Genomic DNA, 23,001 nt, shown 5'->3' on the forward strand with positions numbered 1-23,001 from the left:
AATATTCACTTATAAAGAAAACAGTGGAGTTAATGAAACCAGTTTTTCAGTCCAGTGAAGAAAAGGAAAAATCTGATTTATTTCTTTCCCATGTTCTGTTCCATTAAAACGAAATCGTGCAGAAAGCAATGTTTCTGTAGGTGTGTTTTTTAAAGGTGGGAGAATGTTAGGTGTACAATTGTCAGAAGTTTGATGCCCACAGCAGCTATTCAACGTGTGTGGTAGCGATACTACAGTTTTCTTAAAGGGTCCCTAAAGTCTCTTGAATGAACGTGTGCTAGAGATTGCTCATGCCAGCTCAAGAGAACAACTCTGCGCATCTTTTCACACCACCTCACTTGAAATCAGCTGTAGTGTGAGTCTACATCACAGAAACCGTAAACTCAGCAACCGGGCTTCAGTTCCCCAGAGATCTAACCATTAGGGTAAGAAACTCCCAACCTACTGGATGTCTGGTACAAGTTCATGTTCTCTAAAGCTGGAAGAATGAATTTTAGGAACAACAGAGCAGAACAGGTTTATTGAGAGAAGGAAACCTTCTGTCTGAGGAGACAGAAGGGGTCCAGGGTGGGTTGTCAAAGACTTCATCTTTTCTAGGGACAAAAGTAGAGCTAAACCACCAGGCAAGGCAGGTGCGAGATGGGGACAGGAGAAGGGGGTAGGGGAAGTGAGATGTTTGACTCTAGGCCGTGCATCAGTAGGTTCACTATTACTTAGCAGGGAGGCAGACTGGTTTGGTTTCCCAGTGTCCTAAAGTTCCAACATGGCGCAGATCTCAGGAGCTGCTGGTGGTTCTCCCCCTGGAGGGGCCACAGTCTGCCACACCACCACCGCTTACCAGGAACTCCTCTGTTATTTTCTCACAGTGGCTGTTCAACTCTTACTGAACAAAACAACTTATTCTTACTTTCTAGAGGCCAGATGATTTCTGCGGAAGATTGTGAATTTATTCAAAGGTTTGAAATGAAAAGAACTCCTGAGGAGAAGCAAGAGATGCTTCAAGCGGAAGGCAGCCAGGTAATGCATACATACATTTCATCCCGATTGCTTCCCTTGCCTTTAGAGTTTAGAGGAGGGTGGCGGGTATAGCTCAGTGGTGAGTGCTGGCTTGTGCACAAAGCTCTGAGTTTAATCACAAGCAAGCCTGTCCCCCCAGTGCTGTACAGATCTTAATGACCATATGATATTGCATTGTAGATATGTACTGTGATTTTTCCCCCTTGTGCTGGGCATCAAACCCAGGACCTTGTGAATAAATGGTAGACAGCTCTTCTACCACTGAGCTACACCGCAGCCTGCACCAGTTTATTTGAAAATTATTCCATTGGAAAACATTCAGGTCATCTCCAGTTTTCACTTAACTTTGGAAAAGAAGAGTCATTTTGAATGTGTTGATACTTCCATCCTTTGCCATATTTTTGAAACTTTCCTAAATTTCCTTCAGAAGGAAATTATTGTTTCAAAGTACAGAAGTTTTAAAACTTGCTGAACTTTTTTAAGTGATTATTTTTTACCTTTAAATATCATTGGTAATGTTAGAAATGACTGATAGAATTAAAAATATTTGAATTTATAGCTTAAAAGGGACATATTATTATGTTGATTATAGAAGGTTGCATTTTTCCCTAATTGATTTATTGTTTTTAAATGTATAATTAATGAAAAATTTACTGTGAAAATCGTTTTTTGATTAATTGTTTCTATATCTCTTGAACTTTTTTGCATCCTTATTTTAATTTGGAAGGTTTTGCTACTTTTTAATTCACATACCTTTTTTTTTCTTTTGGTGCTACGGTTTGAACTCAGGACTTTGAACATGCTAACCATGCGCTTACCATTGATCTACACCCCACCTATTATTTATCTTTGAATTATCCTGGAGTTTTTCATATTTAATTGTCTTAAATGTATATATATGCTTATATATATTGAAGTTTTATCTTCTTTGGTGATACATCTATTGCAGAAAAGTAAGATTCTATTAACCAAAAAGAAGAAAATAAGTATTCTATGAGGTATTTCTCTGTTTAAGGTGGACTTAGGTTAGTATCACTGAGATATTTTTCTATGTATATATAACCCATTTATTAATGCAAATATGAAGTTTTTGTAAAAATAGGGTGATATATTTATAAGTGATTTTTGTCCTTTCATTTAAATCCCTCCCCTAAACAGTGTAGTACTATAAAGTTTTTAAAATAATCGTATGATTTTCCATTTAATGGATGTTCTAAACCAGCTCATAATATTCTAAGCCAGTACTGTAAATATTTTCTTTCCAATTTTTCTGTTATAAGCAGTCTTGAGGCAAACATTCTTATTTATTTTCTCATAAACTCTAGAAATGTAGTAATCAATATAATGTTTATAAGGGTTTTAATATACTTTATAAAGATGCTTTTTGATAGGTTGTACCAATTTGTAGTTTTTAAATTTTTATTTATTTGTTTATTTTTGGTACTGGAGATCGAATTCACACCCTCATGCTTGCCAGGCAGGCGCTTGTATCACTGAGCTAAATAAATCCCTGGCCCGGTTTTTTTATTTTTTTGAGATATGTCTTGGAATATTGCCCAGGTTGGCCCTGAACTCGCAGCCTTCCTGCCTCATTCTCTTCAGTAGCTGGGATTACAGGCATGCACCACTCTGGAGGACTTGTTCCAATTTGTAATGCCTGCTGGCCACATACCAATATTCTCAGGGTCACTCTGGGTATGACATATTTTCCCAGCTTGCTTGTTCAGTTTTAAACTTGGTTAATTATTTCCTTTTCTATTTTGATATTGTGCAGTCAGATTTGTGCATCAGAGCTGTTGTTTTCTTTCCTTTGTGATCACAGCTATTGGCATCGCCCTGTGAAAAAGTTTCTTACTCTAAGGGCATGTGCACAGGGGTGGGGGGAGAAGGGGTGGTGTATCTCATCCGGTATTGAGTCCGGTCATGTGCATAGTACTCCTGGGGAGGTGGTGGTAGTAAGATTCTTCTCTTCAAGTAAATGGAGTGTTTCTCAATTGTGTTATCTGGTGTGATGGGATTTTTGTGGGTTGTTGCTAGGTTTTATCCAAATTAAAATATGTATGTATGTATATCTGAAACAAAATTAATATGTATATATATATATATATATTTTTTTTTTTTTTGCTAAAAGAGGTCAAATAACTTTCTAAATGATGTGAAGGTTATTGATATATTTTGTAATCTTTAAAATGCCGTTGTTCAGTAAGGTAAGTGAACTATCTGTGCATGGAGGACATGACTCTTGGTACATTGTAAGTTCTGCAAAGAGAATGATTTGATAAGGTATGCATTTTCCTATAGCATTTACTACCCTAAGGATTTATTGAATGAATGAATACAGAACAAAATATACTTTAATTTATATCTTGTTAGGGAAAGTTTTTCAAAGTATGACTCCAAACCTATTACTGAATGTGACTGTATGCATAAAGTTTTAATTTTCTTTTGTGATTTAAAGGATTTTGTAGAATAATTTTGATAGTGCATATTTGATTTATATGCTGTGTTTAAACCTGCCCCCCAAATAAGATGCAGTTCTGCTGCCCATTGGCTGTTCTGATATAGGGCCCCAGTTGGTTGAAGGAGCCTGTATACAATTTGGTCTGCTTCTCAAACATTCTTGGGAAACTTGGTAGGTAACCTGTTGTTGGCTGCAGTTTTTATTGAATTCCACAGTCACTGTCATGTGGAATGGACACAGAGCAAGGCCTACTGTTTGCAGTCTCTCTAGTCTGTCCATCTGTCTGTCTTTCCACTTGCTTGCTTGCTTTCTCTCTTTCTCCTTGCCTCCCTCCCTCCTTCGCTTCCCTTCTTCTGTTTCTCTCTTTACCCTCTTCCTTTTTCTTCCTTCTTTCCTTTTCTTTCTCCTTCCTTCCTTTTTTCCTTCCTTCCTTCCTTCCTTCCTTCCTTCCTTCCTTCCTTCCTTCCTTCCAGATAAGTTCTCACTTTGTTGCTAGACTAGTCATGAACTTGTGAGCCTCTGCCTCAGCCTCCTGAGTAGTTGGGATTATAGGTATGTGGTACTTACTGTGCCTCGCCTCTAGTACTCTTGTTTTAATGTTCTGCTTCTGCTTCACAGTAAGCTCACACAAAAACATCAGACAAAATACTCAAATCCAATATTAATTTAAATTGTTTATATTAACTTTATATTGCCATGTGTGATCAAGAACGGCTCATGGCTAGTCATGTCTGTTTAAAGTAGTAAATGTTTTGCTGGGCATGGTATTGTACACCTGCAATCCCAGTGCTCAAGAGACTGAGATAAAGAGTATCACCAGAAGATCAAGGCCAGCATGAACTACAGCAAGACCTTGTCTCAAAAGAAAAAAGTGTAAACATTTTGAAGTTTATCACTAGAAACTTACGCAGGTCACAGTAAGGTGCTCCCATACTTTATATAATTGTGTTAGCTAACTGCTTTGTACCCTATTTGATGAAAGGGAAATGATGTTTTACTGAAGTTTCATTAAAATGCTGTTTGCAAATGAAAACAATAATTAACAGCAATTTCATTTTTTTTCTAGTGTGCTAAAACGTTTATAAACCTGATGACTCATATCTCCAAAGAGCAGACAGTGCAGTACATACTAACTATGGTTGATGACATGTTGCAGGTTGGTATAATTTTTCCTTAGTACCTTTGATGAGTTCATTTGTTTGGGTACTTTACAGTAACAACAGTTCTGTAAGGTTTTATATACAGCATTTACTCTTTCGTAGGACACAGTGATATAGTTTTCTTAATTTTATGAAAATTAATTATAATTAGTTGCAAATATGCTTACACAGTCTTTTTTGTTTTTCTAAATATCATCAATATGTATTTTTCCTTGAGGTGCCTAAGTTTTTTTGTGCACTACTGTACCAGCAACAGTCAGTCACTTGAGGCTTTTGGACACCCTGTGTACTTTCAGATGATGCAGCTCCTGTCTTCCAGGCAGTCCACAGATTTTCAAGGCCTTTGTGTTCTGGGGCCAGTACCAGACACGGGATTCAGTACTTTTGTTCCTTTGCTAATAGATTTGCTTGTTATCTGAAACTTCTATAGTATGTGCATAAAGTTTCTGCTTACCAGTTAATTGCCCCTAAACATAGAGGGGCCTATTCATAATTTGTGTTTTATACCAGAGGATACTCTAAGCTTAGATTGTTAGTGTATAGAACAAGTCTTAGGAGACGGGAAAGCTGCTGGGTCTGCATGTGTCAGAAGACTTGAATGAAAGTGCCAGCGGGGTGCTTTGGGAGCCTGGATCTGTCAGTTTGCGTGTGCGCACACACACACATAATTGATGGCCTACTGTCTGACGTGCACTGTGGCCATTCCTGGGGACACAGAAGGTAGGAAAAATGGTACTGGGAAGCCATCATGTCAAGAAGACCGTGATTTTATAATGTGAGGAGGGGTTAATATCCCTCCTAGGCTGATGGAGAATTCTCTGATAAGGATCTAAGCAGGTGTAAATCTGATAATAACTTTCCCCCTTGAAATAGTAAAGTTAAGAGAAACAGAAATGCATGATCTGCCTTAATTATCTTGGTTATCTACAGATCTCAGTTATTACACGTTTACCTATGCATTAAAGACTACGAGTTTATACTGATGCCAGATCAGCACAATAGGGTTCATTCTTGTTCCCCTTTCTGTCTCTGTAATGCTTTGTGACCAGGCCATTGAAAACTCCCTTTTTCCTCAGTAAGTTCCCTCATTTCTTATGTATATAATTCATAGAAAGTAGTTTGAGTTGATTGTGAAACAAGCCTCTTTTCTAAAGTTTTGCATTTGCATATCTCTGTATTTAAACTGATAATGTAGTCAGAGTATTATGTTCAAGTTTCTTGTAGTTATCTTCTTTTTCTTTTATTGATGTTATAATACCTATATTCACAGTTATTTCCTAGCATGTTGACCACTATTTTAAAACAAAATTTATGCTCTCAAGCTTACTTGATTTATCGTTATCCTCTACCTCTCTAGAGACCTAATATTGCAAGACTATTACATTTTAAGTGAAAGGTGATTTATTTTCAGAGACTGAGATTTTGGATTAAAACACCTAAAAAATTTATATTTCTTAGCATTTCAAAATGTTATTCTATAATATTCTTTTAAAATGTTCTCATAATACAGTGAAAATATTATTTCAAATATAAAAGGACAGTTTACTCATAGCTTTTCAAGAGTACATGTGCAAAAAAAAAGAGTACATGTGCAAAAAGACTTATATTACTTGGTTTTGCATTTGCACATTTTTCATTTCTAAAAACTGTAATTATACTTGTGTAATTTTCTTTTTTAACACTTGAATTTGGCACAATTGTTGTACTGCACCATGCAAAGAAGGAAATATGATTAACATTATTTCATAAACTCTTAACACAAGTACTACCACATTTTTAATTTTTCTGATTTCTAGCAAATTAAAACAACACTTAAATTTCATCTTAGTCCAGAAAGAATGGCAGTCAGGAACTCAAAACAACAAACGCTGGCAAGGTTGTAGGGAAAAAGGAGCCCTCTTTTGTTGTGTGAATGTACACTAGTACAGCCACTGTGGAAATCAGTGTGGAGATTCCTCAAAAGTCTAAAAATAGAAATTCCGCTTGTCCCAGCTGTGCATCTTCTGGGCGTCTTCCTGAAGGAGTTAAGGCACCTGTTACAATGATAAGTATTCGTTTCTTAAAAAAGCTGTTGCAGTCATTTATTCTGTTGGCTTTGTAATTGGACTTTGCTCTTCACCTTTGTGTATTTTGTCACTGATTTTGAGTGTATAAATGTTAACATGCTTCAAGAAAGTCAGAACTGTACAGAGGTTATACTAGAGGAATCTCACCAGCCTTTCTCCAGTCATTGTACTGTTCTTAGGTTTGTGCTTGTATTTGACCACTATCAGTGAGTTTTGATTTAACATCCTTGGTTTTCTTTTTTTGGAAAAATAAAGCAAATACTTGTATATTTTATTTACCTTTTTTATTGTACAAAATGCTTACTGAATAGTCTCTTATTTTTTGCTTTTTTCACGAAACAGAATATGCCAGAACTAATTACATATTAGTTCACAGAGATTTCTTACGTTCTGTTTTTGACAGCCACACAATATCCCAGTAGTGGAGAGATGACAGTTTCCTTAGTCAACCCTGGCTGCTGTGGCATTGAGTTTTTTCTGGTATTTTATAATCAGAAATGAAGTAAAGAATAGCCTTGTACCAAGCGTATTTTTATATTGTTGGGGCCCTGCATCATAGTAGCTTCTCAGCATTTGGATTAGTGGGGACCAGGGATCCATATGCGTAGTTTTGTTAGCACGCTGCCCACCCTGCCTTCCCACCGCAGTGCATCAGAGCATGTTTCCCTGCAGCCTTGCAGAGGGCATTGCTGGGCCACTGTATTTGTGCCGAGCACAGTGGTGTCTGAAGTTGAACCCTTTTGGTTTAGCAGCTTTGGATATTTTTATATCTCCCTCCAGCCACTAGAATTATTTATGTCTTTGCCATTTTGTTTTTTTCCTCTTCTGTCAAGATTTAGATTGTTTTATTTCCTTATAGTAGTTTGTGTTTAGTTTTTGTGACCCTGCGGAGTGAGCCGTGGGCTTTGTGCTGTACTGACCCACACTCCCAGCCCTCCCCTCAATTTTTAAGAATTCTTTAAATGGAGGGATACTTCTGTAGTGTATAGAAACAAATATTTTTCCAGGTTTATTCATTTTTTTCAATTTGCTTCAGAAACTTTATCTGGATATTTGAGTCATAGACAGTTTTTCATTTTCTTTCTTTCTTCCTTCCTTGTCTTGAACCTTACTTTGTAGCCCAGGCTGGCCTCGAATCTTTGGTGATTCTCCTGCCTCAGCTGCCTAAGAGTTTTTCTTTATACCTAAGTTATTATGGAATTCATCCTTGTTTTTATTTATTTTTGTCTTTTTTGAGATAGAGTTTCACTGTGCTATTTAGGCTGGCCTTGAACTTACTTTTTCACTTGTGCTGGCCTCCAACTCACAGTGATTCTCCTGAATGCTGGGATTACAGGACAGTGCCCCACGCCCATCTGTGCTTTCTTTAGTACTCACATTGTTGCATTTTTTTGCCTTTGGATGTGTGACTCATTTAGAGTTGGTTCTTGTGTGTGGTGTAGGGTAGTTTTTCATTGTTTTCCAAAGACCATTCAGTTGTCCTAGCGCTGTTTTGTTGAAGTGCTTGTCGTTCTCATGATGGTGCGATGCTGCTTTTGACATTAAGCCTCCTCTGTATCTGCGTTTAATTTTGAGCCTTCTGTACCAGTGGTGGTAAATTTAAGGCACACAGACTGCTGTTCGTTACCACTGAAGTCCCTGAAAAGTGGCCGTCTCCATTCTACACTGTTCTGTGGGAATGCTGTGGGAAGTCCCCTATGATCATGCCTCAGGGCCGCCAGGTCTAGTTACAGAGGATCCTTTGTCCAGCTCTCTTTGTAGCTTTTTTTCCTTAACCGTCAGTATTTTCCTTTTGTTTTTGTTTTTGCTATGAGATTGAGCATGAGTTTATCTGGACCTATAAAGTAAATATGTTGGCATTTTAAAATTTATAAATTAGGGAAAAACGACATTGTTATAATACTGATTTTGGTATCCAAGAACAAGCGATGTCACTCCATTTGCTTAAGTATGTGTTTATATCATCAGGAATGCTTATTCTTGTTTCATTAATAACTTGGTTTAAAGAATTTTTTGGTGCTAAGATTGAGCACGTTTTATGCATGTAAGTGTGTGTCCTACTCCTGAACGCCCAGCCCCTGTCATTTTTAATAGTTTTTGATTTGCAATAGTCAACGAGCTTGTTCTATTTCCTCTTTTCTTTTACTCTAAAGTTATAGTTTTTTACTTTGTCAGAACCTTTATTTATGAATTTTATTTTGATATATTGAATTTTCATCACTGGACTTTTGCTGAGATTTTCCCCGGGGTCTCTTGATTGAATGAAGCCAGTAGGTTTCTAAGGAAAAGTGCAATACTCTCTAAATTTGTGTTCTTTTCCTTTTGTCTATAAATTTGTAGACTAGTTTCACTGGTGTAGAATTACAGGTGTTCACACTTCTTTGACATTCAACTTTGTTGTCTCTTGAGTACCTTATATGGTAATGTAGATTTATTTATTATACTGTGCTGGGAATTGAACCTAGGGTCTTATATTTACTAATCAAGTGTTCATCCACTAAGCTATATGTCCCCCAGTGCCATATCTATCAATCTACGTATCTATCTCTATCTCTGTCTCTATATATCTATAGCTATATATGTATCTTTTTCGGATGGGGTCTCACTCTATTGCCCTGGCTGGCTTTTTACTCTTAGCACAAGAGTAAAAAGCCTTCTTCAGCCTCTGGCATAGCTGGAACTATAGATTTGTGCCTGTGCCAAGCTCCAGGTTTAAATTTTGAGCCCATTTGTTGTTTTTCTGCGTGTCTCTGATGATAGCCATTCAAAGTGGAGTAAGATGGAATCTCAGAATTGTTTTGATAAGCATTTCCCTAATGGCTAAAGATGATGAAATTTTTTTCTTGTATTTATTGACTGTATTTCTTTTGAGATGTGTCTGTTCATTTCATTTGTCCATTTTTGATTAGGTTTTTGGATTTTTGGGGGGTCAATTTTTTTTTTTTAGTTCTTCGTATATTCTAGGTATTAGTGCTGTCTCAGAAGAGTAGGCAGCAAAATTTTTCTTCCCCATTTTGAAGGTTGTCTCTTTACCTCGTTATTTCATTTGCTACACAGAAGCTTTCTAATTTGTATTGGTTCCATTAGTTGATTCTTAGTATTATTTCACGTACTACTGGAGTTCTGATCAGGAAGCCCTTGCCTGTTGCTTCAGGAGTTACTCTTGTGTTACCTTCCAGAAGTTTCAAAGTTTTTGTTTGATGTATTTGATTTGATTTTAGTATAGGGTGAGAGGTATTGGTCTAGTTTCATTTTTCTGCACATGGGTGACTAGTTTCCCCATCACGATTTGTTAAAGAACTGATTTTTTCTTCAGTGTATGCTTTTGGCACCTTTGTCACACATCAGATGGCTGAAGGTGCATGGGGTTGTTGCTTCACCAGGGTACTGTATTCTGTTCCGTTTTATTGGTATGTGTCTGCTTTTATGTTGGTATCATGCTCTTTTTGTTATTGTAGCTTTGTAGTATAATTTTAAAACTGAGAATTGTGATGCCTTCTCCTTTCTCTTATTGTTAAAGTTTTCTTTGTCTATTCTGTCTCTTCTGGTTCTATTCTGTCTCTTCTGGTTCCATATAACTTTCAGGATTGTTTTTTTTTTTTTTTTAGTTTTATAAAGAATGTTGCTTTTTTTTTTTTTTTTAAATGGGGATTACATTACTCCTGTATACTGCTTTGGGTAGTATGGCTACTTTCATTTTTATCGGTACCAGGGATCGAATTCACGACTGCCTGCTTGCAAGGCAGGCGCTTATGCCGCTGAGCTAAATCCCCAGCCCCAGTATGGCTACTTTCTAATGTCCTCTTTAGTGTCTTTCTTCAGAGTTCTATAGTTTTCGCTGTAGAGGTGGTTTTTTTTTTTTTTTTTTTTTTTTTTTTGTCTTTTTGAGATAGGGTCTCACTATGTAGTTCAGGCTGCTCTAGAACTCATAATGATCCTCCTACCTCGGCCTCTGGAGTGCTCAGATTCTAGGTGTGTAGCCATGCCTGGCTACTTTAGAGGTATTTTACATGCTTGGTTAGGTCAATTCATAGGTATTTAATTTCTATTTTGAAACTATAGGTATGCATACTTGGTTGTGGGTAGAATTGTGGAGACAGTGTGAGGTCAGACATACAGGCTTGGAAGAAGTTAACTTATGTTTCCACACCTTATGATTTAAAATAGTGGTAATTTTTATTAATGGTGATTTTATTTGTAAAATACATATCCTTACCATCATCTTACATAATAATGGCAGAAACGCAAATTATCTACACAATAGAAAAAAGATACACAGATGAAATATAAGGTGAAAGATTGAGAAGCGGTTCCCAGTTGTTACATTCTTTAGCACAGTTCATTTGAATTAGTGATATATAATTTCTTTTCTGTTTTAGGAAAATCACCAGCGTGTCAGCATTTTCTTTGACTATGCAAAACGAAGCAAGAATACTGCCTGGCCCTACTTTCTGCCAATGCTGAACCGCCAGGATCCCTTCACTGTTCATATGGTAAATGTTATGATGATTATGTTGTTTGAAAATATAACTTATATACACATATATATGTGTATATGAGCATATGTACGTATACATACATAGGCAACATGTGTGTAAGTATGAAGGGAATTAAAAATTATCTTTGTTATTTTTAGATTGACAGATACAAATCTAGGCTGTTTATGACTTGGTAACCTTCTTGCTCTCAGAGGAACAGCTGCTGTGACATTAGTTTTCTTTAATGTAAGGGGGTACTAGGGATTTATAGAAGATATGGGCATTCTGAGGCAGTTGAAAGTTTTGTAGATTGCTGGATGAGTTAATTAACATTAAATGTTGTGGTGGATTCACATATGCAAACAGCTAAAATCGTCTCTAGCAGGCTTAACCACATTTTTCTGGTAGAAATTAAATTTTGCTTTGAAGCAGCTACTGTTCCATTTAATTTTAATTAGTTAATTGCTTTCTTGTATCTTAAGCACTCTTGTTTTAAACTGAGTTTCAAGAGCTGGGTTTGGCAGTGTGAACACTGAAGACTTTCATGGATTCTTAAGGGTGAGAGGAGAATTGTGAGAATAGCCCCTTGCACACACAGCCTTCTTTATTTCCAGCGTGGAAAGGAGGCAGGAGCTCTCAGACCCCCGTCTCAGTATGTCTTTTGTGTTCTCGCTTTTTCTCTTTCTTCCTTCACAGGTATCTAATAGATTTTCTCCTTTAAAAGTGAAAAGGGTTTTCACTGTTTGGATTCCTGGTTTAAATAGCTTTCTAGTGTTACAGCAAAACTGACAACTATGGGCATACAAGGCTGATGGTGTGGCTCTGTGATAGAGTTCTTGCCTTGCATGCACAAGCCCCTGGGTTTGATTCCCAGAACCACAGACAAACAGAACGTGCATTCAGGGCAGTGTTCATTGTTATTATTTAGTGTACAGGTAGATCCTTCTTGACGATTTAAATTTCTTTTGGACAGTGTTTTTAAAATTTTGAGGATCAGTTGGTTGTGGGGCATCATGTGTTGATGGAGCTAGGAGTGTGAATGTCAGATCTCTTGTTCTTTTGTCTTTTTCTTTTTACTTCTTCTTGCACTGCTGGTAGTATTTTTAATCTCTTGAGTTCCTTATAGTAATCCCTTTAAGGAAATAGTTTATTTTCTGGAAGTTTTTTGCTGGTTTTAAAATGAATCCTGAATCTTACGTTTGAAATGCAAAAGAAATCTGGAGAATGTCCTAAAATTCTCAAAACATAGTTAATTTCATTTCACTTTAATGGAAATATTTAAAAATATATTTTGAACATTCATGCTTAATAAATTATAAAAGATGAATTGTAGACATTTTTGTGGGAATTGTTAATAAAAATCATGCATCAAAGTGATTTTAAGTTCTGGCTTTTAAGATATATGATTTTTTAGAATCAGTATGGTATTCAAATATATTTCTTACTAATTTTCAGGCAGCAAGAATAATTGCCAAATTAGCGGCTTGGGGAAAAGAACTGATGGAAGGCAGTGACTTAAATTACTATTTCAACTGGATAAAAACTCAGCTGAGTTCACAGGTAACAAATTTCTCTTAGTATCTTCAAAAGAAATATACATGTTCTCTTAAGTTATTTACCATAAATGTATTAAACTATAAAATACATTCTATTAAAATAATGCCATGTTGTGCTTGCTGAATAAACAAGAGTGCTCTTGGCATGGTAGCATGCTTCACTTTTCCTTTATTTACCAGTCTTCAGCTCATACCCTTCTGCCTTTTCCACCATTGTTGTTTTCCGTCCTTGACTTTCAGCGGTCAGGGAGTGTCTTCTAGGCAGCTGTGTGATTACCCTGCTTGGAGAACGGAGCATTGTGCCGCTCCGAGGAGCGTGCTCCAGTGAGGCTCTTCCTCAGGAAGGAATGATGCAGCAGGAGAGGCTGCGGGGAGCTACAGGCCCAAAGACTTCAGGCGCAGCTCCCTCTTCTGCCTCAGGATTTCAGACCACCATGATTTGTGCAAGAAATGTTGGTTTTGGGACAGCTTTTTGAATATTTCTAGTGAGGCCTTTTATGCTCTTTTGTTTACATAACCAGGCCAAATTACCTAACTGGATACATTAATAAACAAACTGTCTCTGAATGCGATTGGAGAGCTTCAAGCTGAAATAGCACATTATGTAGATGGTTGGTCTGTCTGCTTGTGCTTGTCTTGCCAGGAGTTTGTACCAGGCTTGCAGGTGTCTCTGGGTAAGTCTAAAGCTGCCCAGTCCAGCTGTGAGATAGTTCTGTTTCATACAATGACTGATTCTCGTGGTATCAGTGTGGCTGTAGGATTGCACAGCTAGGTCCTGTGTCAGATATGAGGCCTGCTTTTACTGGTCACATTGGTTGCTTCCAGGTCTGTCTAACTCTGCAGAGGAAATTTTATGTAATGGCTTAGAAAGTGACAAGTTTTCTGTGTTTATCTCTGTGAGTCCTCAGGATAGGGCAAAAGACAGGACACCTATAGTGGTTCTTCAGAGTGTTTCTTTTGGGCTTCCAGTGACTATGGATAAAGTTTGGTGAGCATGATGCTCAGAAAAGGAGAGTAGTGAACGTGAGTGGGAGAGGGGATTCTGGGGAAGGAAAGCTGGAAGAGAATGAGACTTGGGCTTGAGGGTGGCTGGATAGGAATGAGAATGGGTGGGTAATATGCAGAGCTCTCATGCTGTGATCTTTAGACTAACACATGTCTATTTAAAGTTTTGGGAAGCTGTAATTTACACTTCCGGTGATCCTATTATTTTAATAAATTTTAATTTGAGGCATAAGACAAATACCATGATACTTCACTTACATTTATTTTTGTTTTATTATTGCTTACCTTTTTTGGGATATTTGCTTTTTATATTTGGACAGAGATTCTAAAATGTCTTGAAGAAAATTAACTGTAATGCCCATAGTATCAATTTAAAACCCTCTCTGGGCTTAGCTTTATAAAGTTTTTTTTTAGTAAAGGCTACCAATTTGAAGATTTTATGGAATTTGTGAGAATATTTTAAAAACAAAAGTATTTAAAAACAGAAAAATAGGTATATGAAAATGAGATTGAAATTTATGAATGTATATCAGTGCTTACATAAGAAATACACCTTCCCCTTTGTTTTTGGTTTTGAAATGATCTCTCCTTCTAGATAAAGCTCATTCTGCTTTAATGTTAGCTATCATACTGGGTGTGGTGGTGCCTGGTAAGGCTATATTGCAGTTTGTACAGTGAACATAGATAGGGAAGCGTGTATTACTGCAGCACGCCACTAGTTTTTTTAGGCTGTTCTTTGGCTTTATAATGAAACTTTTTGGTTGATTTATCACTTTATAGTGTCTAACAGATGGCTTGTCACTCCAGGAATGACTGATGTCCATTTAATGGTTGCATGGCTACAGCTGTGTCCATCAACTGGTGGAACTTACCCCTCTCATCACTAGTGGAAGAAGATATCTCAGTGTCTAACAGTTTTCATTAGACTTGGCTCTTTGGTTTTAGACACATGTTCTTCAACCTTGACTGTGTCTTTGTCACACACTTTTAATGTTTGGCTTTCAGTTGAGTTTGGCATTTCTGCTTTGCAAATCCAACTGTGGGGAGACTTTTCAGGGCACCGGGCATCATCTAGCCTTGCTTCTCCATCTGGGAACTGTGATGTGGCTCTCATCGGACTGTCTTGATTTAGGGAGACACTTGTTTCCTGGCCTTTTATTAGGATTAGAGCGAAGGCTTCCTGTGTGAAGAAAGTGACAGGATTATTTGCTCTCTCTCTCTAATGTCGTATATTAGTGCCATTTGTGTCATTCTCAGCCATAAGTGTTTTGTCTGTCATAAAAATGACCATATTTTTGTGATTCTATGAGAAATAAACTTTGAAAAAGTCCAAGTCCATTGTTGGGATATTTTGTTCTTTGACTTTATAATGAAATTTTTGGTAGATATATACTTGGTAGTTATTGAATAAAAGAAAATAAACATTTCCTTTCAGAAGTTGATTACCTCTTTTTTCTTATACTTTCAGCCTTTGACTTTCTAGCTTATGTTTTCTTTGATCACTCTGTATAATATCTGAGATGCTGATTGTTATTAGCATTATTAACATTGCTGTGGAAAACCTTATTTTGAATCTCATGTAGTATCTTCTTGTCATCAGGCACCTGTTTTGAAAAGCTTTGCCACAGAATACAGTGTAGCTCGTTCAGTGTAAGTCACTTTAGAAAAGCAATTCAGTATGTATCTCTTGAGATGGAGATTTTTGCTATTTTCACTTTTGAAATTTACCTGGAGGTTAGCATTCAAATTGTTTATTATACCATTTTTAGTGTTACAATGATTATGTTATCTGGAAGAGTATATTATTTAGAATATTTTACATCATCCTCATGCTTTTTATACAGTAGGATTAGGGAAAATAATTATAACATTCACTTAGCTCCCTTTGTAAGATAATAGATTAGGATGCAGTTTAAAACAAAACTAAGTAATAAGTCATTTATTTCATAATAGAAACTGCGTGGTAGCGGTGTTGCTGTTGAAACAGGAACAGTCTCTTCAAGTGATGTAAGTACATTCCCCTTAACTCACTGGCTTTTTACCTCCCTGGAAACAATTACTTTGAGTCACAGATACAGAACATTTTTAGCATGTGTACTAGTTATGAAAGTGTAAGTCCATGGACATGAAGTATCCCCCACCTCTAGTTAGGTTAATTGCATTAAGTGTATGTAAGTATTTATAGTCTGTGGTGATCACCTTTCTGTGGTAGACATGAGAGTTGTCCTTGCCTGTTATTTTTTTGTCCACTTCATTTAGACCTCAAAGCAGGAGTTTGAATTCAGGTATATAACTGGGGCAAATAATAATAAAAGTACTCTTGTGATACTTCGGTTGGCTAATAAACTAGTGTCTGTCCAACCCAGAGGTTTGATGTCTAATAGTACATCAAGTGATTGACCAGTCCAGTTAACAAGTGACACTCAAATGTATTGTGTTCTGTGCTGCTCAGCACTTCATGATTACTACAGTGTGGCCACGTGTTGGCCCACTCTGCCCCATTTTTCAGCTAGCCTCTTCTCACATATTTGCAGCATGGAGAGGTTGAAGGTTAGGATTAATTATGGCTCCCCAAGCGTTTGGCTAATGCCACCTTTTCCCATCTGGGAATGGTTAACATTTCTGTGCTCTAATAGTTAGGAACCAGCAACAAGTAAAGATGGGCATGACTAGGGCAAATTGAGAGAAAGATGGATAAAGGAGGCACAAGTGAAGGTGAGGTACACCTAGCTTCATTTGCGGGAAATACTTTGGAGACTTTGGAACGCCTCTTTGGAGAAGCCGCCTATTGTAGATGTGAATGAAACTTGTTGAGCCCATTTAATATCTGTACTCATTACTGGAGCCTCCATAATCTGAATAGAGCCTCCCTGTATGTGTGTTCTAAAGCTATAGCCAGTGTCCACTTCAGAGACAGGAGCTGTCTTCCCTTTAAACATGGGGTGAAGACTGACAATGAGAGTTTTGGGCCAACAAAAGAATCTGAAATAGAGTCAGGACAAGGTGCAGAACCAGGTGAGCAGCCTTGAGGCCAGGTGAGGAGAGGAAATAGACAGGAAGTTTTATTTCTGAGCCACAGAATTAGAAATATTAATCTTAAATGACTTGAATTTTTGCTAGTTTGAAATTTTAAAAAATTGTGTGAGGTATCCTAGTAGATTAAAAAAATTTTTTTCAGAATCGTTTGCCTAATAAAGTTACTTATCTATTTATTCAAGGACTTGCTAGTTATCAAAGCTTAACTAAGGAGATCCAAGGTCTGCTGACTTGGCATTCTTAACTTTGCTTTTTTCTGTCGAGTGTATTGGAGAAATAAAACTGATGGGGTTGGCAGTGTCACAATGGTTTACCTAGAGTGTATTCTAAATGGGATGAGTGTCAGGGCTAATGTAAGAAAGGTGAGGATTTTGATTTTTCTCCTTGGTTCCCTTTAGTGCACTCAAACCTGGATGTGTTTTCTGGCTTTTCCAGAGGCTTATTTTTTAGGTGGTTGTTAGCTTGAAAAGCAGAGCTCAAATTGAGAACAGTGCCGTCCTTTCTCTGGATACTTGTACTTTCATGGGCAGGTCTTATGCTGAAGTCAGTATTGATTGAGCACTACGTGCCAAGCGCTGTGTTCCTCATCTTACGTTTATGTCACCTTGGGTAGTTACACTCTTCCATCAGTGTGGGTGTGTTTTGTACACTTTGTGGGTAAGCAGTGAACCTGAGCAGAAAAGTGTGTTGGAAGTCACACCCCTTGAATGGCAGACACCCTAACAAAATGAGCTGCTTATGGGAGAGTTACTGTTGCGGCATCTGAACAGACTGGGTTTTTAGGTGTTCCTCCCATCACACTGCTGGCTCAGACTTTTTAATGTATCAGTATTTTGTTTCAAAATCCCTTTCCTTTTTCAGTGGTGGAGAGTTTGTTGTAAATGGCATTACACACTTTTGCCACTTGGTGGCAGTATATGACAAGCAAACAGAAAGTGCTGCGAAATGAGAAACAGGACTCACTGTCTTTTCAAATGTCCATAGAAACACTGTAAATTCTGAGTAAATCTTTAGAACACTGTAATTAGCATTATATAGGTGGAGTTCCTTTTAGATGTATTATGTTCCTTTACTTAGTTATGAAAATCAGTAGACAACTTCAGTTTATATATGTTTACTTTAAATTGCCTATTCAGTTCCTTTGTGGATTTCAAATGTGAATTATAAATTCATCTTCTTTGGAGGAAGTAGCACAGCCTGAGCAGTGGATTGTTCGGCCAGTGCTTTGACAGAGAATACACAGACTTCGAAAAACTTACAATATGGATGTTTTTGTTTCTCTTTCTGGTTCCCTTTTTCTTCTGCCCACTTTCACTTGGAGCCTGCTGTCTTCTGCACTTGACTTTATCCTGTTCTTTGGCTATTTCTGTTGTATGTGCAGTCTGCCGTTAGTTATCAGATAGGTACTGCTTCACTCGTAGTAACTTAAGTTGCCAGATTCTCTTTTTTCTCATTTCTTGGTCTGTGTGTTTTGGAGCAGTTTTGTTCACTAGAACTTTCTATGATAATGGGAAAGGTTCTGTGTGTCCACGCTGCGCATTATGGCAGCCATTAACAATGTGTGATTTTGGAGCACTTGGGAACGTGGCTAGTGTGAGTGAGGAAGTAAATTAAAAATTTTTATTTAGTGTAGCTTTATTAGTTTTATAGTTTTATTGAAATATATTGCTCATGAGATAAAAATTCATCCATCTACAGTTCACTGCTTTTTAATGTATTTATGGAGTTGTACAACCATGATTATTATGTAACTCTATAATAACAAGGCCTTGGAAACAGGGTTGGAAAGATACAATTGCAGGGTTTGGGAAGGGGTGTGGGGAGGTCGAGAAGGGTAGAAGCGTTGTTTGATCCTGGGAGCGTCCTGTATTTGGGGGTCATTGTGTGGCAGAGACTGCTGGAAATGTGAGGAGTAATTCTCAGCACAGTGGGACCACATCTCTGAAATGTAAACTTCCTCCTGAGGTTAGGAAAGCTTATGTTTGGAGTCTATTCATTTAGGTCTCTTTCTCTTGTTTCGTTGATATTGCGCTTTTAGTCAGCATTTCATTAATTTCACCTCTATCTTTCTTTCTTTCCATTAGATTGAGTTTGTTCTTGTTCTTTGGATATGTTGCGAGTTGCATCATTACATTATTTATCTGCAGTCGCTAATTTTTTGTGTAAGCATACATAGCCATAACTTATCTTTTAGAATTACCTTTCCTGTGTCTCTGATATGTTTCCATTAACAGTTTTTTTTCTGTTTTGTTTTTGCACTGGGAATCAAACTCAGGACCTCACATTTGGTAGTCGGTTAACTTTTTTTTCCAAATCCATTTTATTTCAAGAATAAAAAGAAAGAAATGAAAAAAGAACAAGAAGGACAAAAAAAAATTACAGCAAATTTCAAAACACATCAATTGGGGCAACAATGATATATACACTGCACATTGTCATCCTTAAATCATTGACCCAGAGCACAGACATTTGCATTCAGTTGTCTGAACAATACCAGCACAAATCTTACTCTTCAGTGAACTCAGAGAAATCAGTAATATAACTGTCTTAAATATTTTATATATCTCTATATACATACACATATACATATGTTTTTTCTTTCAGCTTTTCACACTAATGAAGCAATATGATGTTTACAAATGTGTGTCTTATTTATTTAACTAATGAGTATGTTCTCAGGTTGCATCCGTTTACCTATAAAAGTATCCAGTTTATCCTTTATGGCTGAGTAGTTCTCCATTGTATAAAAACACCACATCTTTTTTATTTATCTCTCAACCAGTGGTTGTTTCCAAGATCTGGTTATTACAAACTGTGCTATAAACATGGGTACACATATATCACTGTGGTTTGATGTTTTAAATTCTTTTGGGAAGATACCTAGAAGGGGAATAGCTGTGTTGAATGGGACCTCCAATCCTAGTTTTTTGAGGAATCTCTACACTGATTTCCTTAGTGGTTGCACCAGTCTGCATTCCTACCAACAGTGTAGAAGGATTCTTTTTGCCCACAGCCCCTCCAGCATTTGTTATTGGTTGATTTCTTGATGGTAGCCATTCTTTCTGGTGAAAGGTGGAATCTCAGTGATGTTGAACATTTTTCACATATTTATTTGCCATTTGTATTTCTCCTACATTATGGGTTGTCTCTTCACTCTGTTGGTGGTTTCTTTTACTGTTCAAAAGCTTTTCAGTAGGGTGATTCTTTGCGACAGTTCCTGTGCAATTGGGGTTTTGTTCATATAGTGTTTGCCTACACCAGTATCTTCAAGAGTTTCACTACTCTATCTTCCAGCAGACTTAATATTTCTGTTTTAATATTAAGATCTTTGATGCATTCTGATTTTAGCCTGGTACATGGTGAAAGATATGGGTCCAATTTTAATCTTCCACATGTGTAGAGCCAGTTTTTCCAGCACCATTGAAGAGGCTGTCTTTCTTCCATTAATTGTGTTTGGCATCTTTGTCAAAGATAAGGTCCTTAATGTCTCTAGAGTGTTTCTGCATCTTCTAATATGTTCCATTGACCTTCGAGTTTTTTTTTTTTTTTGCCAGTACCACACTTTTTATCACAGTAGCTTTGTAGTATAATTTCAAGCAGAGATTGTGATGTCCCCTCTCTTGTCTTTGTTGCCCAGAATTGCCTTCGCTATTCTAGATCTCTCCTGGTTCCAGATGAATTTTAGGATTGTTTTTTCTAATTTTGTGAGATATGCTCTTGGAATTTTGATTGGTATTGCATTGAATCTGTGTAACAGTTTTGGAAATATGGCCATTTTCAGTATATTGGTTCTTCCTATTCAAGAGTATAGCATATCTCTCTATTTTTGAATATCCTCTTTAATTTCCTTTTTCAGAATACTGTAGTTTTCAATGTAGAGGTCTTTTACCCCCATTGTTAGATTGAGTCCTAGGTATTTCATTTTTGGGGATGCTATTGTAAAAATTATTGTTTCTCTGATTTTTCTCTCAGTGAGTTTGTTATTCATGTACAGGAAACTTACGGATTTTTGATTGTTAACTTTGTAACCAGCTACCTTACTGAATTTTCTTATTAAATCTTTTGGTGGAGTTTTTTGGGCTCTTCTAAGTAGAGTATCATTGCATTAGCAAATAATGATAGTTTCACTTCTTCCTTTCCTATCTTTATTCCTTTTATTGCTTTCTCTTGTTTAATTTCTCAAGCTAAATTTCCAGACTATTTGAATAACAGTGGAGACAGTGGAAATCCTTGTCTTGTTCTTGATTTAAGAGTGAAACTTTTAGTTTTTGTCCATTTAGTATGATGTTGGCTGTTGGTTTGTCATAGATGGCTTTTATTAGACTGATACAAAAACCATCTGTTACAGATTAAAAACCGGGGGTCAACTTAACACCAGCTGAATTAAATCAGCATGGTGCTGAGTGTAGATGTCCCACCAGAGGAAATTTGACAGCATAAAAGGAGACATGGCTTGGAAGAGTGGGGAATTGTGGTTCTCCAGAGTGTTACTGTTTGGAGTCACTGGTTCTCTTTGAAGAGCTTGTCATGGCTAACTTCCCTGATATGAACTCTGCCATTATCCTCCAAGTAGCTCGGGACCTTGTTACTGAAAGTGGCTGTGGTTCACTTTGGGGGAGCTCTGGTCCTTACATTGAGCATTGCTTCCTGGCTCTGGAGGAGAAGATGTGTGCTGTTTAATCTCCAGGAGAAGCTTGTCATGCTGGCTTCCTGACATGTACTTGATTGTTCTCATTGTTGGAGGCTTTTGGGACCTCACTGTTGTTGAGAATGGCTGTGGTACTTTTCAATGGAGCCCTAGTCCTTATTTTGAGCATCACTTCTTGGCTCCACTGCAGAACCCTCAACCTACTGGCACAGATCATTTTGCCCACTAGCATAGACTTTCTAGCTTTTACCACTGATCTTTGGACCTTCCCAGTGCAGATCCATAAAACAGATGTGGATGTGTAATTGTCATGGCCTCTAAATCTCTAGCTGGGGTCATGGGAGGCATTGTCATGGGCTTCAGGTGTTCACTTGGACTCATACAGAATGTTACTGTGGGATCCATGTTCTTGGCTAGATTTTGTAGGTCGTTAGTGTGGACAGATTTCCTGTACTTTCTTATATTTAACTCTGGGTGACCATCATAAAATATTATAAATTCTGTGTCCTGTCTATAATTGTTCTCCTTGGAACTTACGACTACAACACTGTTTATTCCAATTTTCTGTAGGGTTTTTTCATGAATGGGTGCTGGACTTTGTCAAAAGCTTTTTCTGCATCTATTGAGATGATCATACGATTTTTGTTTTTGGATTTGTTAATATGATATATTACTTTCATGGATTTATGTGTGTTGAACCAACCCTCCATCCCTGGAATGAATCCCACTTGATCATGGTATACAATCTTCACGATTTGATGTAGTCTGTTTGCCAGTATCTTACTGAGCATATTTGTATCAGTGTTCATTAGGAAGATTGGACTGTAATTCTTTTTCTTAGTTGGGTCCTTTTCTGGTTTTAGTATCAGAGTAATGCTTGCTTTCAGAAATGAATTTGTAAGTATTGCTTCCCTTTCAGTCTCATTAAAGAGTTCAAGAAATAGTGATATTAGGTCTTCTCTAAATTTCTTGTGGAATTCAGCAGTGAATACGACAGGGCTGGGCTTTTCTTTGTTGATAGATTTTTAATTGCATCTTCAATTTCATTTATTGATATTGGGTTATTTAGGATTTTTGTATCTTCTTGATTCAGCTTGGTAATTCATATGTATCTAGGAACCTACCCATCTCTTCTGTCTTTTCCGTCTTATTAAAATACAAGTTTTCAAAGTAGATGTATATGGTTTTCTGGATTTCTACAGGGTCTGTTGTGATTTCACCCTTTTCATTCCTAATTGCATGGATTTGAGTCTTTGCTTTTTTTGCTAAGATTAAGGGTTTGTCAATTTTATTTAAGGGTTTGTCAGTTTTATTTAATCTTTCTAAGAACCAACTCTGATTCATTGATTCCTTGTGTTTTTTTAGTCTCCATTGTGTTAATTTCTGCTCTGATCTTTAGAATTTCCTCCCTTGTTTGAGATTTTGGTTTAGTCTGTTCTTTTTTAGAAGTTTGAGGTTCAACATTACCTTGTTTATATGTGCTTGTCCTGTTTTCTTAAGTCTGCTTTCATTGTGTCCCACAATTCTGTTATGTTCTATTGTTGTTATGATTAAACTGTAAAAACTGTCGAATT

General features: G+C 37.0%; 1 protein-coding gene across 3 annotated transcripts in view; it reads left to right on the forward strand.

Annotated features, from left to right (window-relative positions):
* The window catches only part of Atp6v1h (ATPase H+ transporting V1 subunit H), a 162,415-nt gene that overhangs the window by 14,134 nt on the left and 125,280 nt on the right, over nucleotides 1-23,001 (forward strand). For 2 of the 3 annotated variants that reach the window (XM_003465991.5, XM_013148482.3), the window contains exons 3-7: nucleotides 915-1,017; nucleotides 4,545-4,634; nucleotides 11,084-11,197; nucleotides 12,638-12,742; nucleotides 15,697-15,750. In XM_003465991.5, the coding sequence (XP_003466039.2) occupies nucleotides 915-1,017; nucleotides 4,545-4,634; nucleotides 11,084-11,197; nucleotides 12,638-12,742; nucleotides 15,697-15,750 (466 nt within the window). The remainder of the gene's footprint in view (nucleotides 1-914; nucleotides 1,018-4,544; nucleotides 4,635-11,083; nucleotides 11,198-12,637; nucleotides 12,743-15,696; nucleotides 15,751-23,001) is intronic. The other variant, XM_013148483.3, reaches the window with a different exon arrangement.

Source organism: Cavia porcellus, unplaced genomic scaffold (genome assembly GCF_034190915.1).
Source record: "Cavia porcellus strain 051 isolate PalLab524CR breed Dunkin Hartley unplaced genomic scaffold, mCavPor4.1 scaffold_11, whole genome shotgun sequence".
In the NCBI taxonomy this organism is placed as follows: Eukaryota; Metazoa; Chordata; class Mammalia; order Rodentia; family Caviidae; genus Cavia; species Cavia porcellus.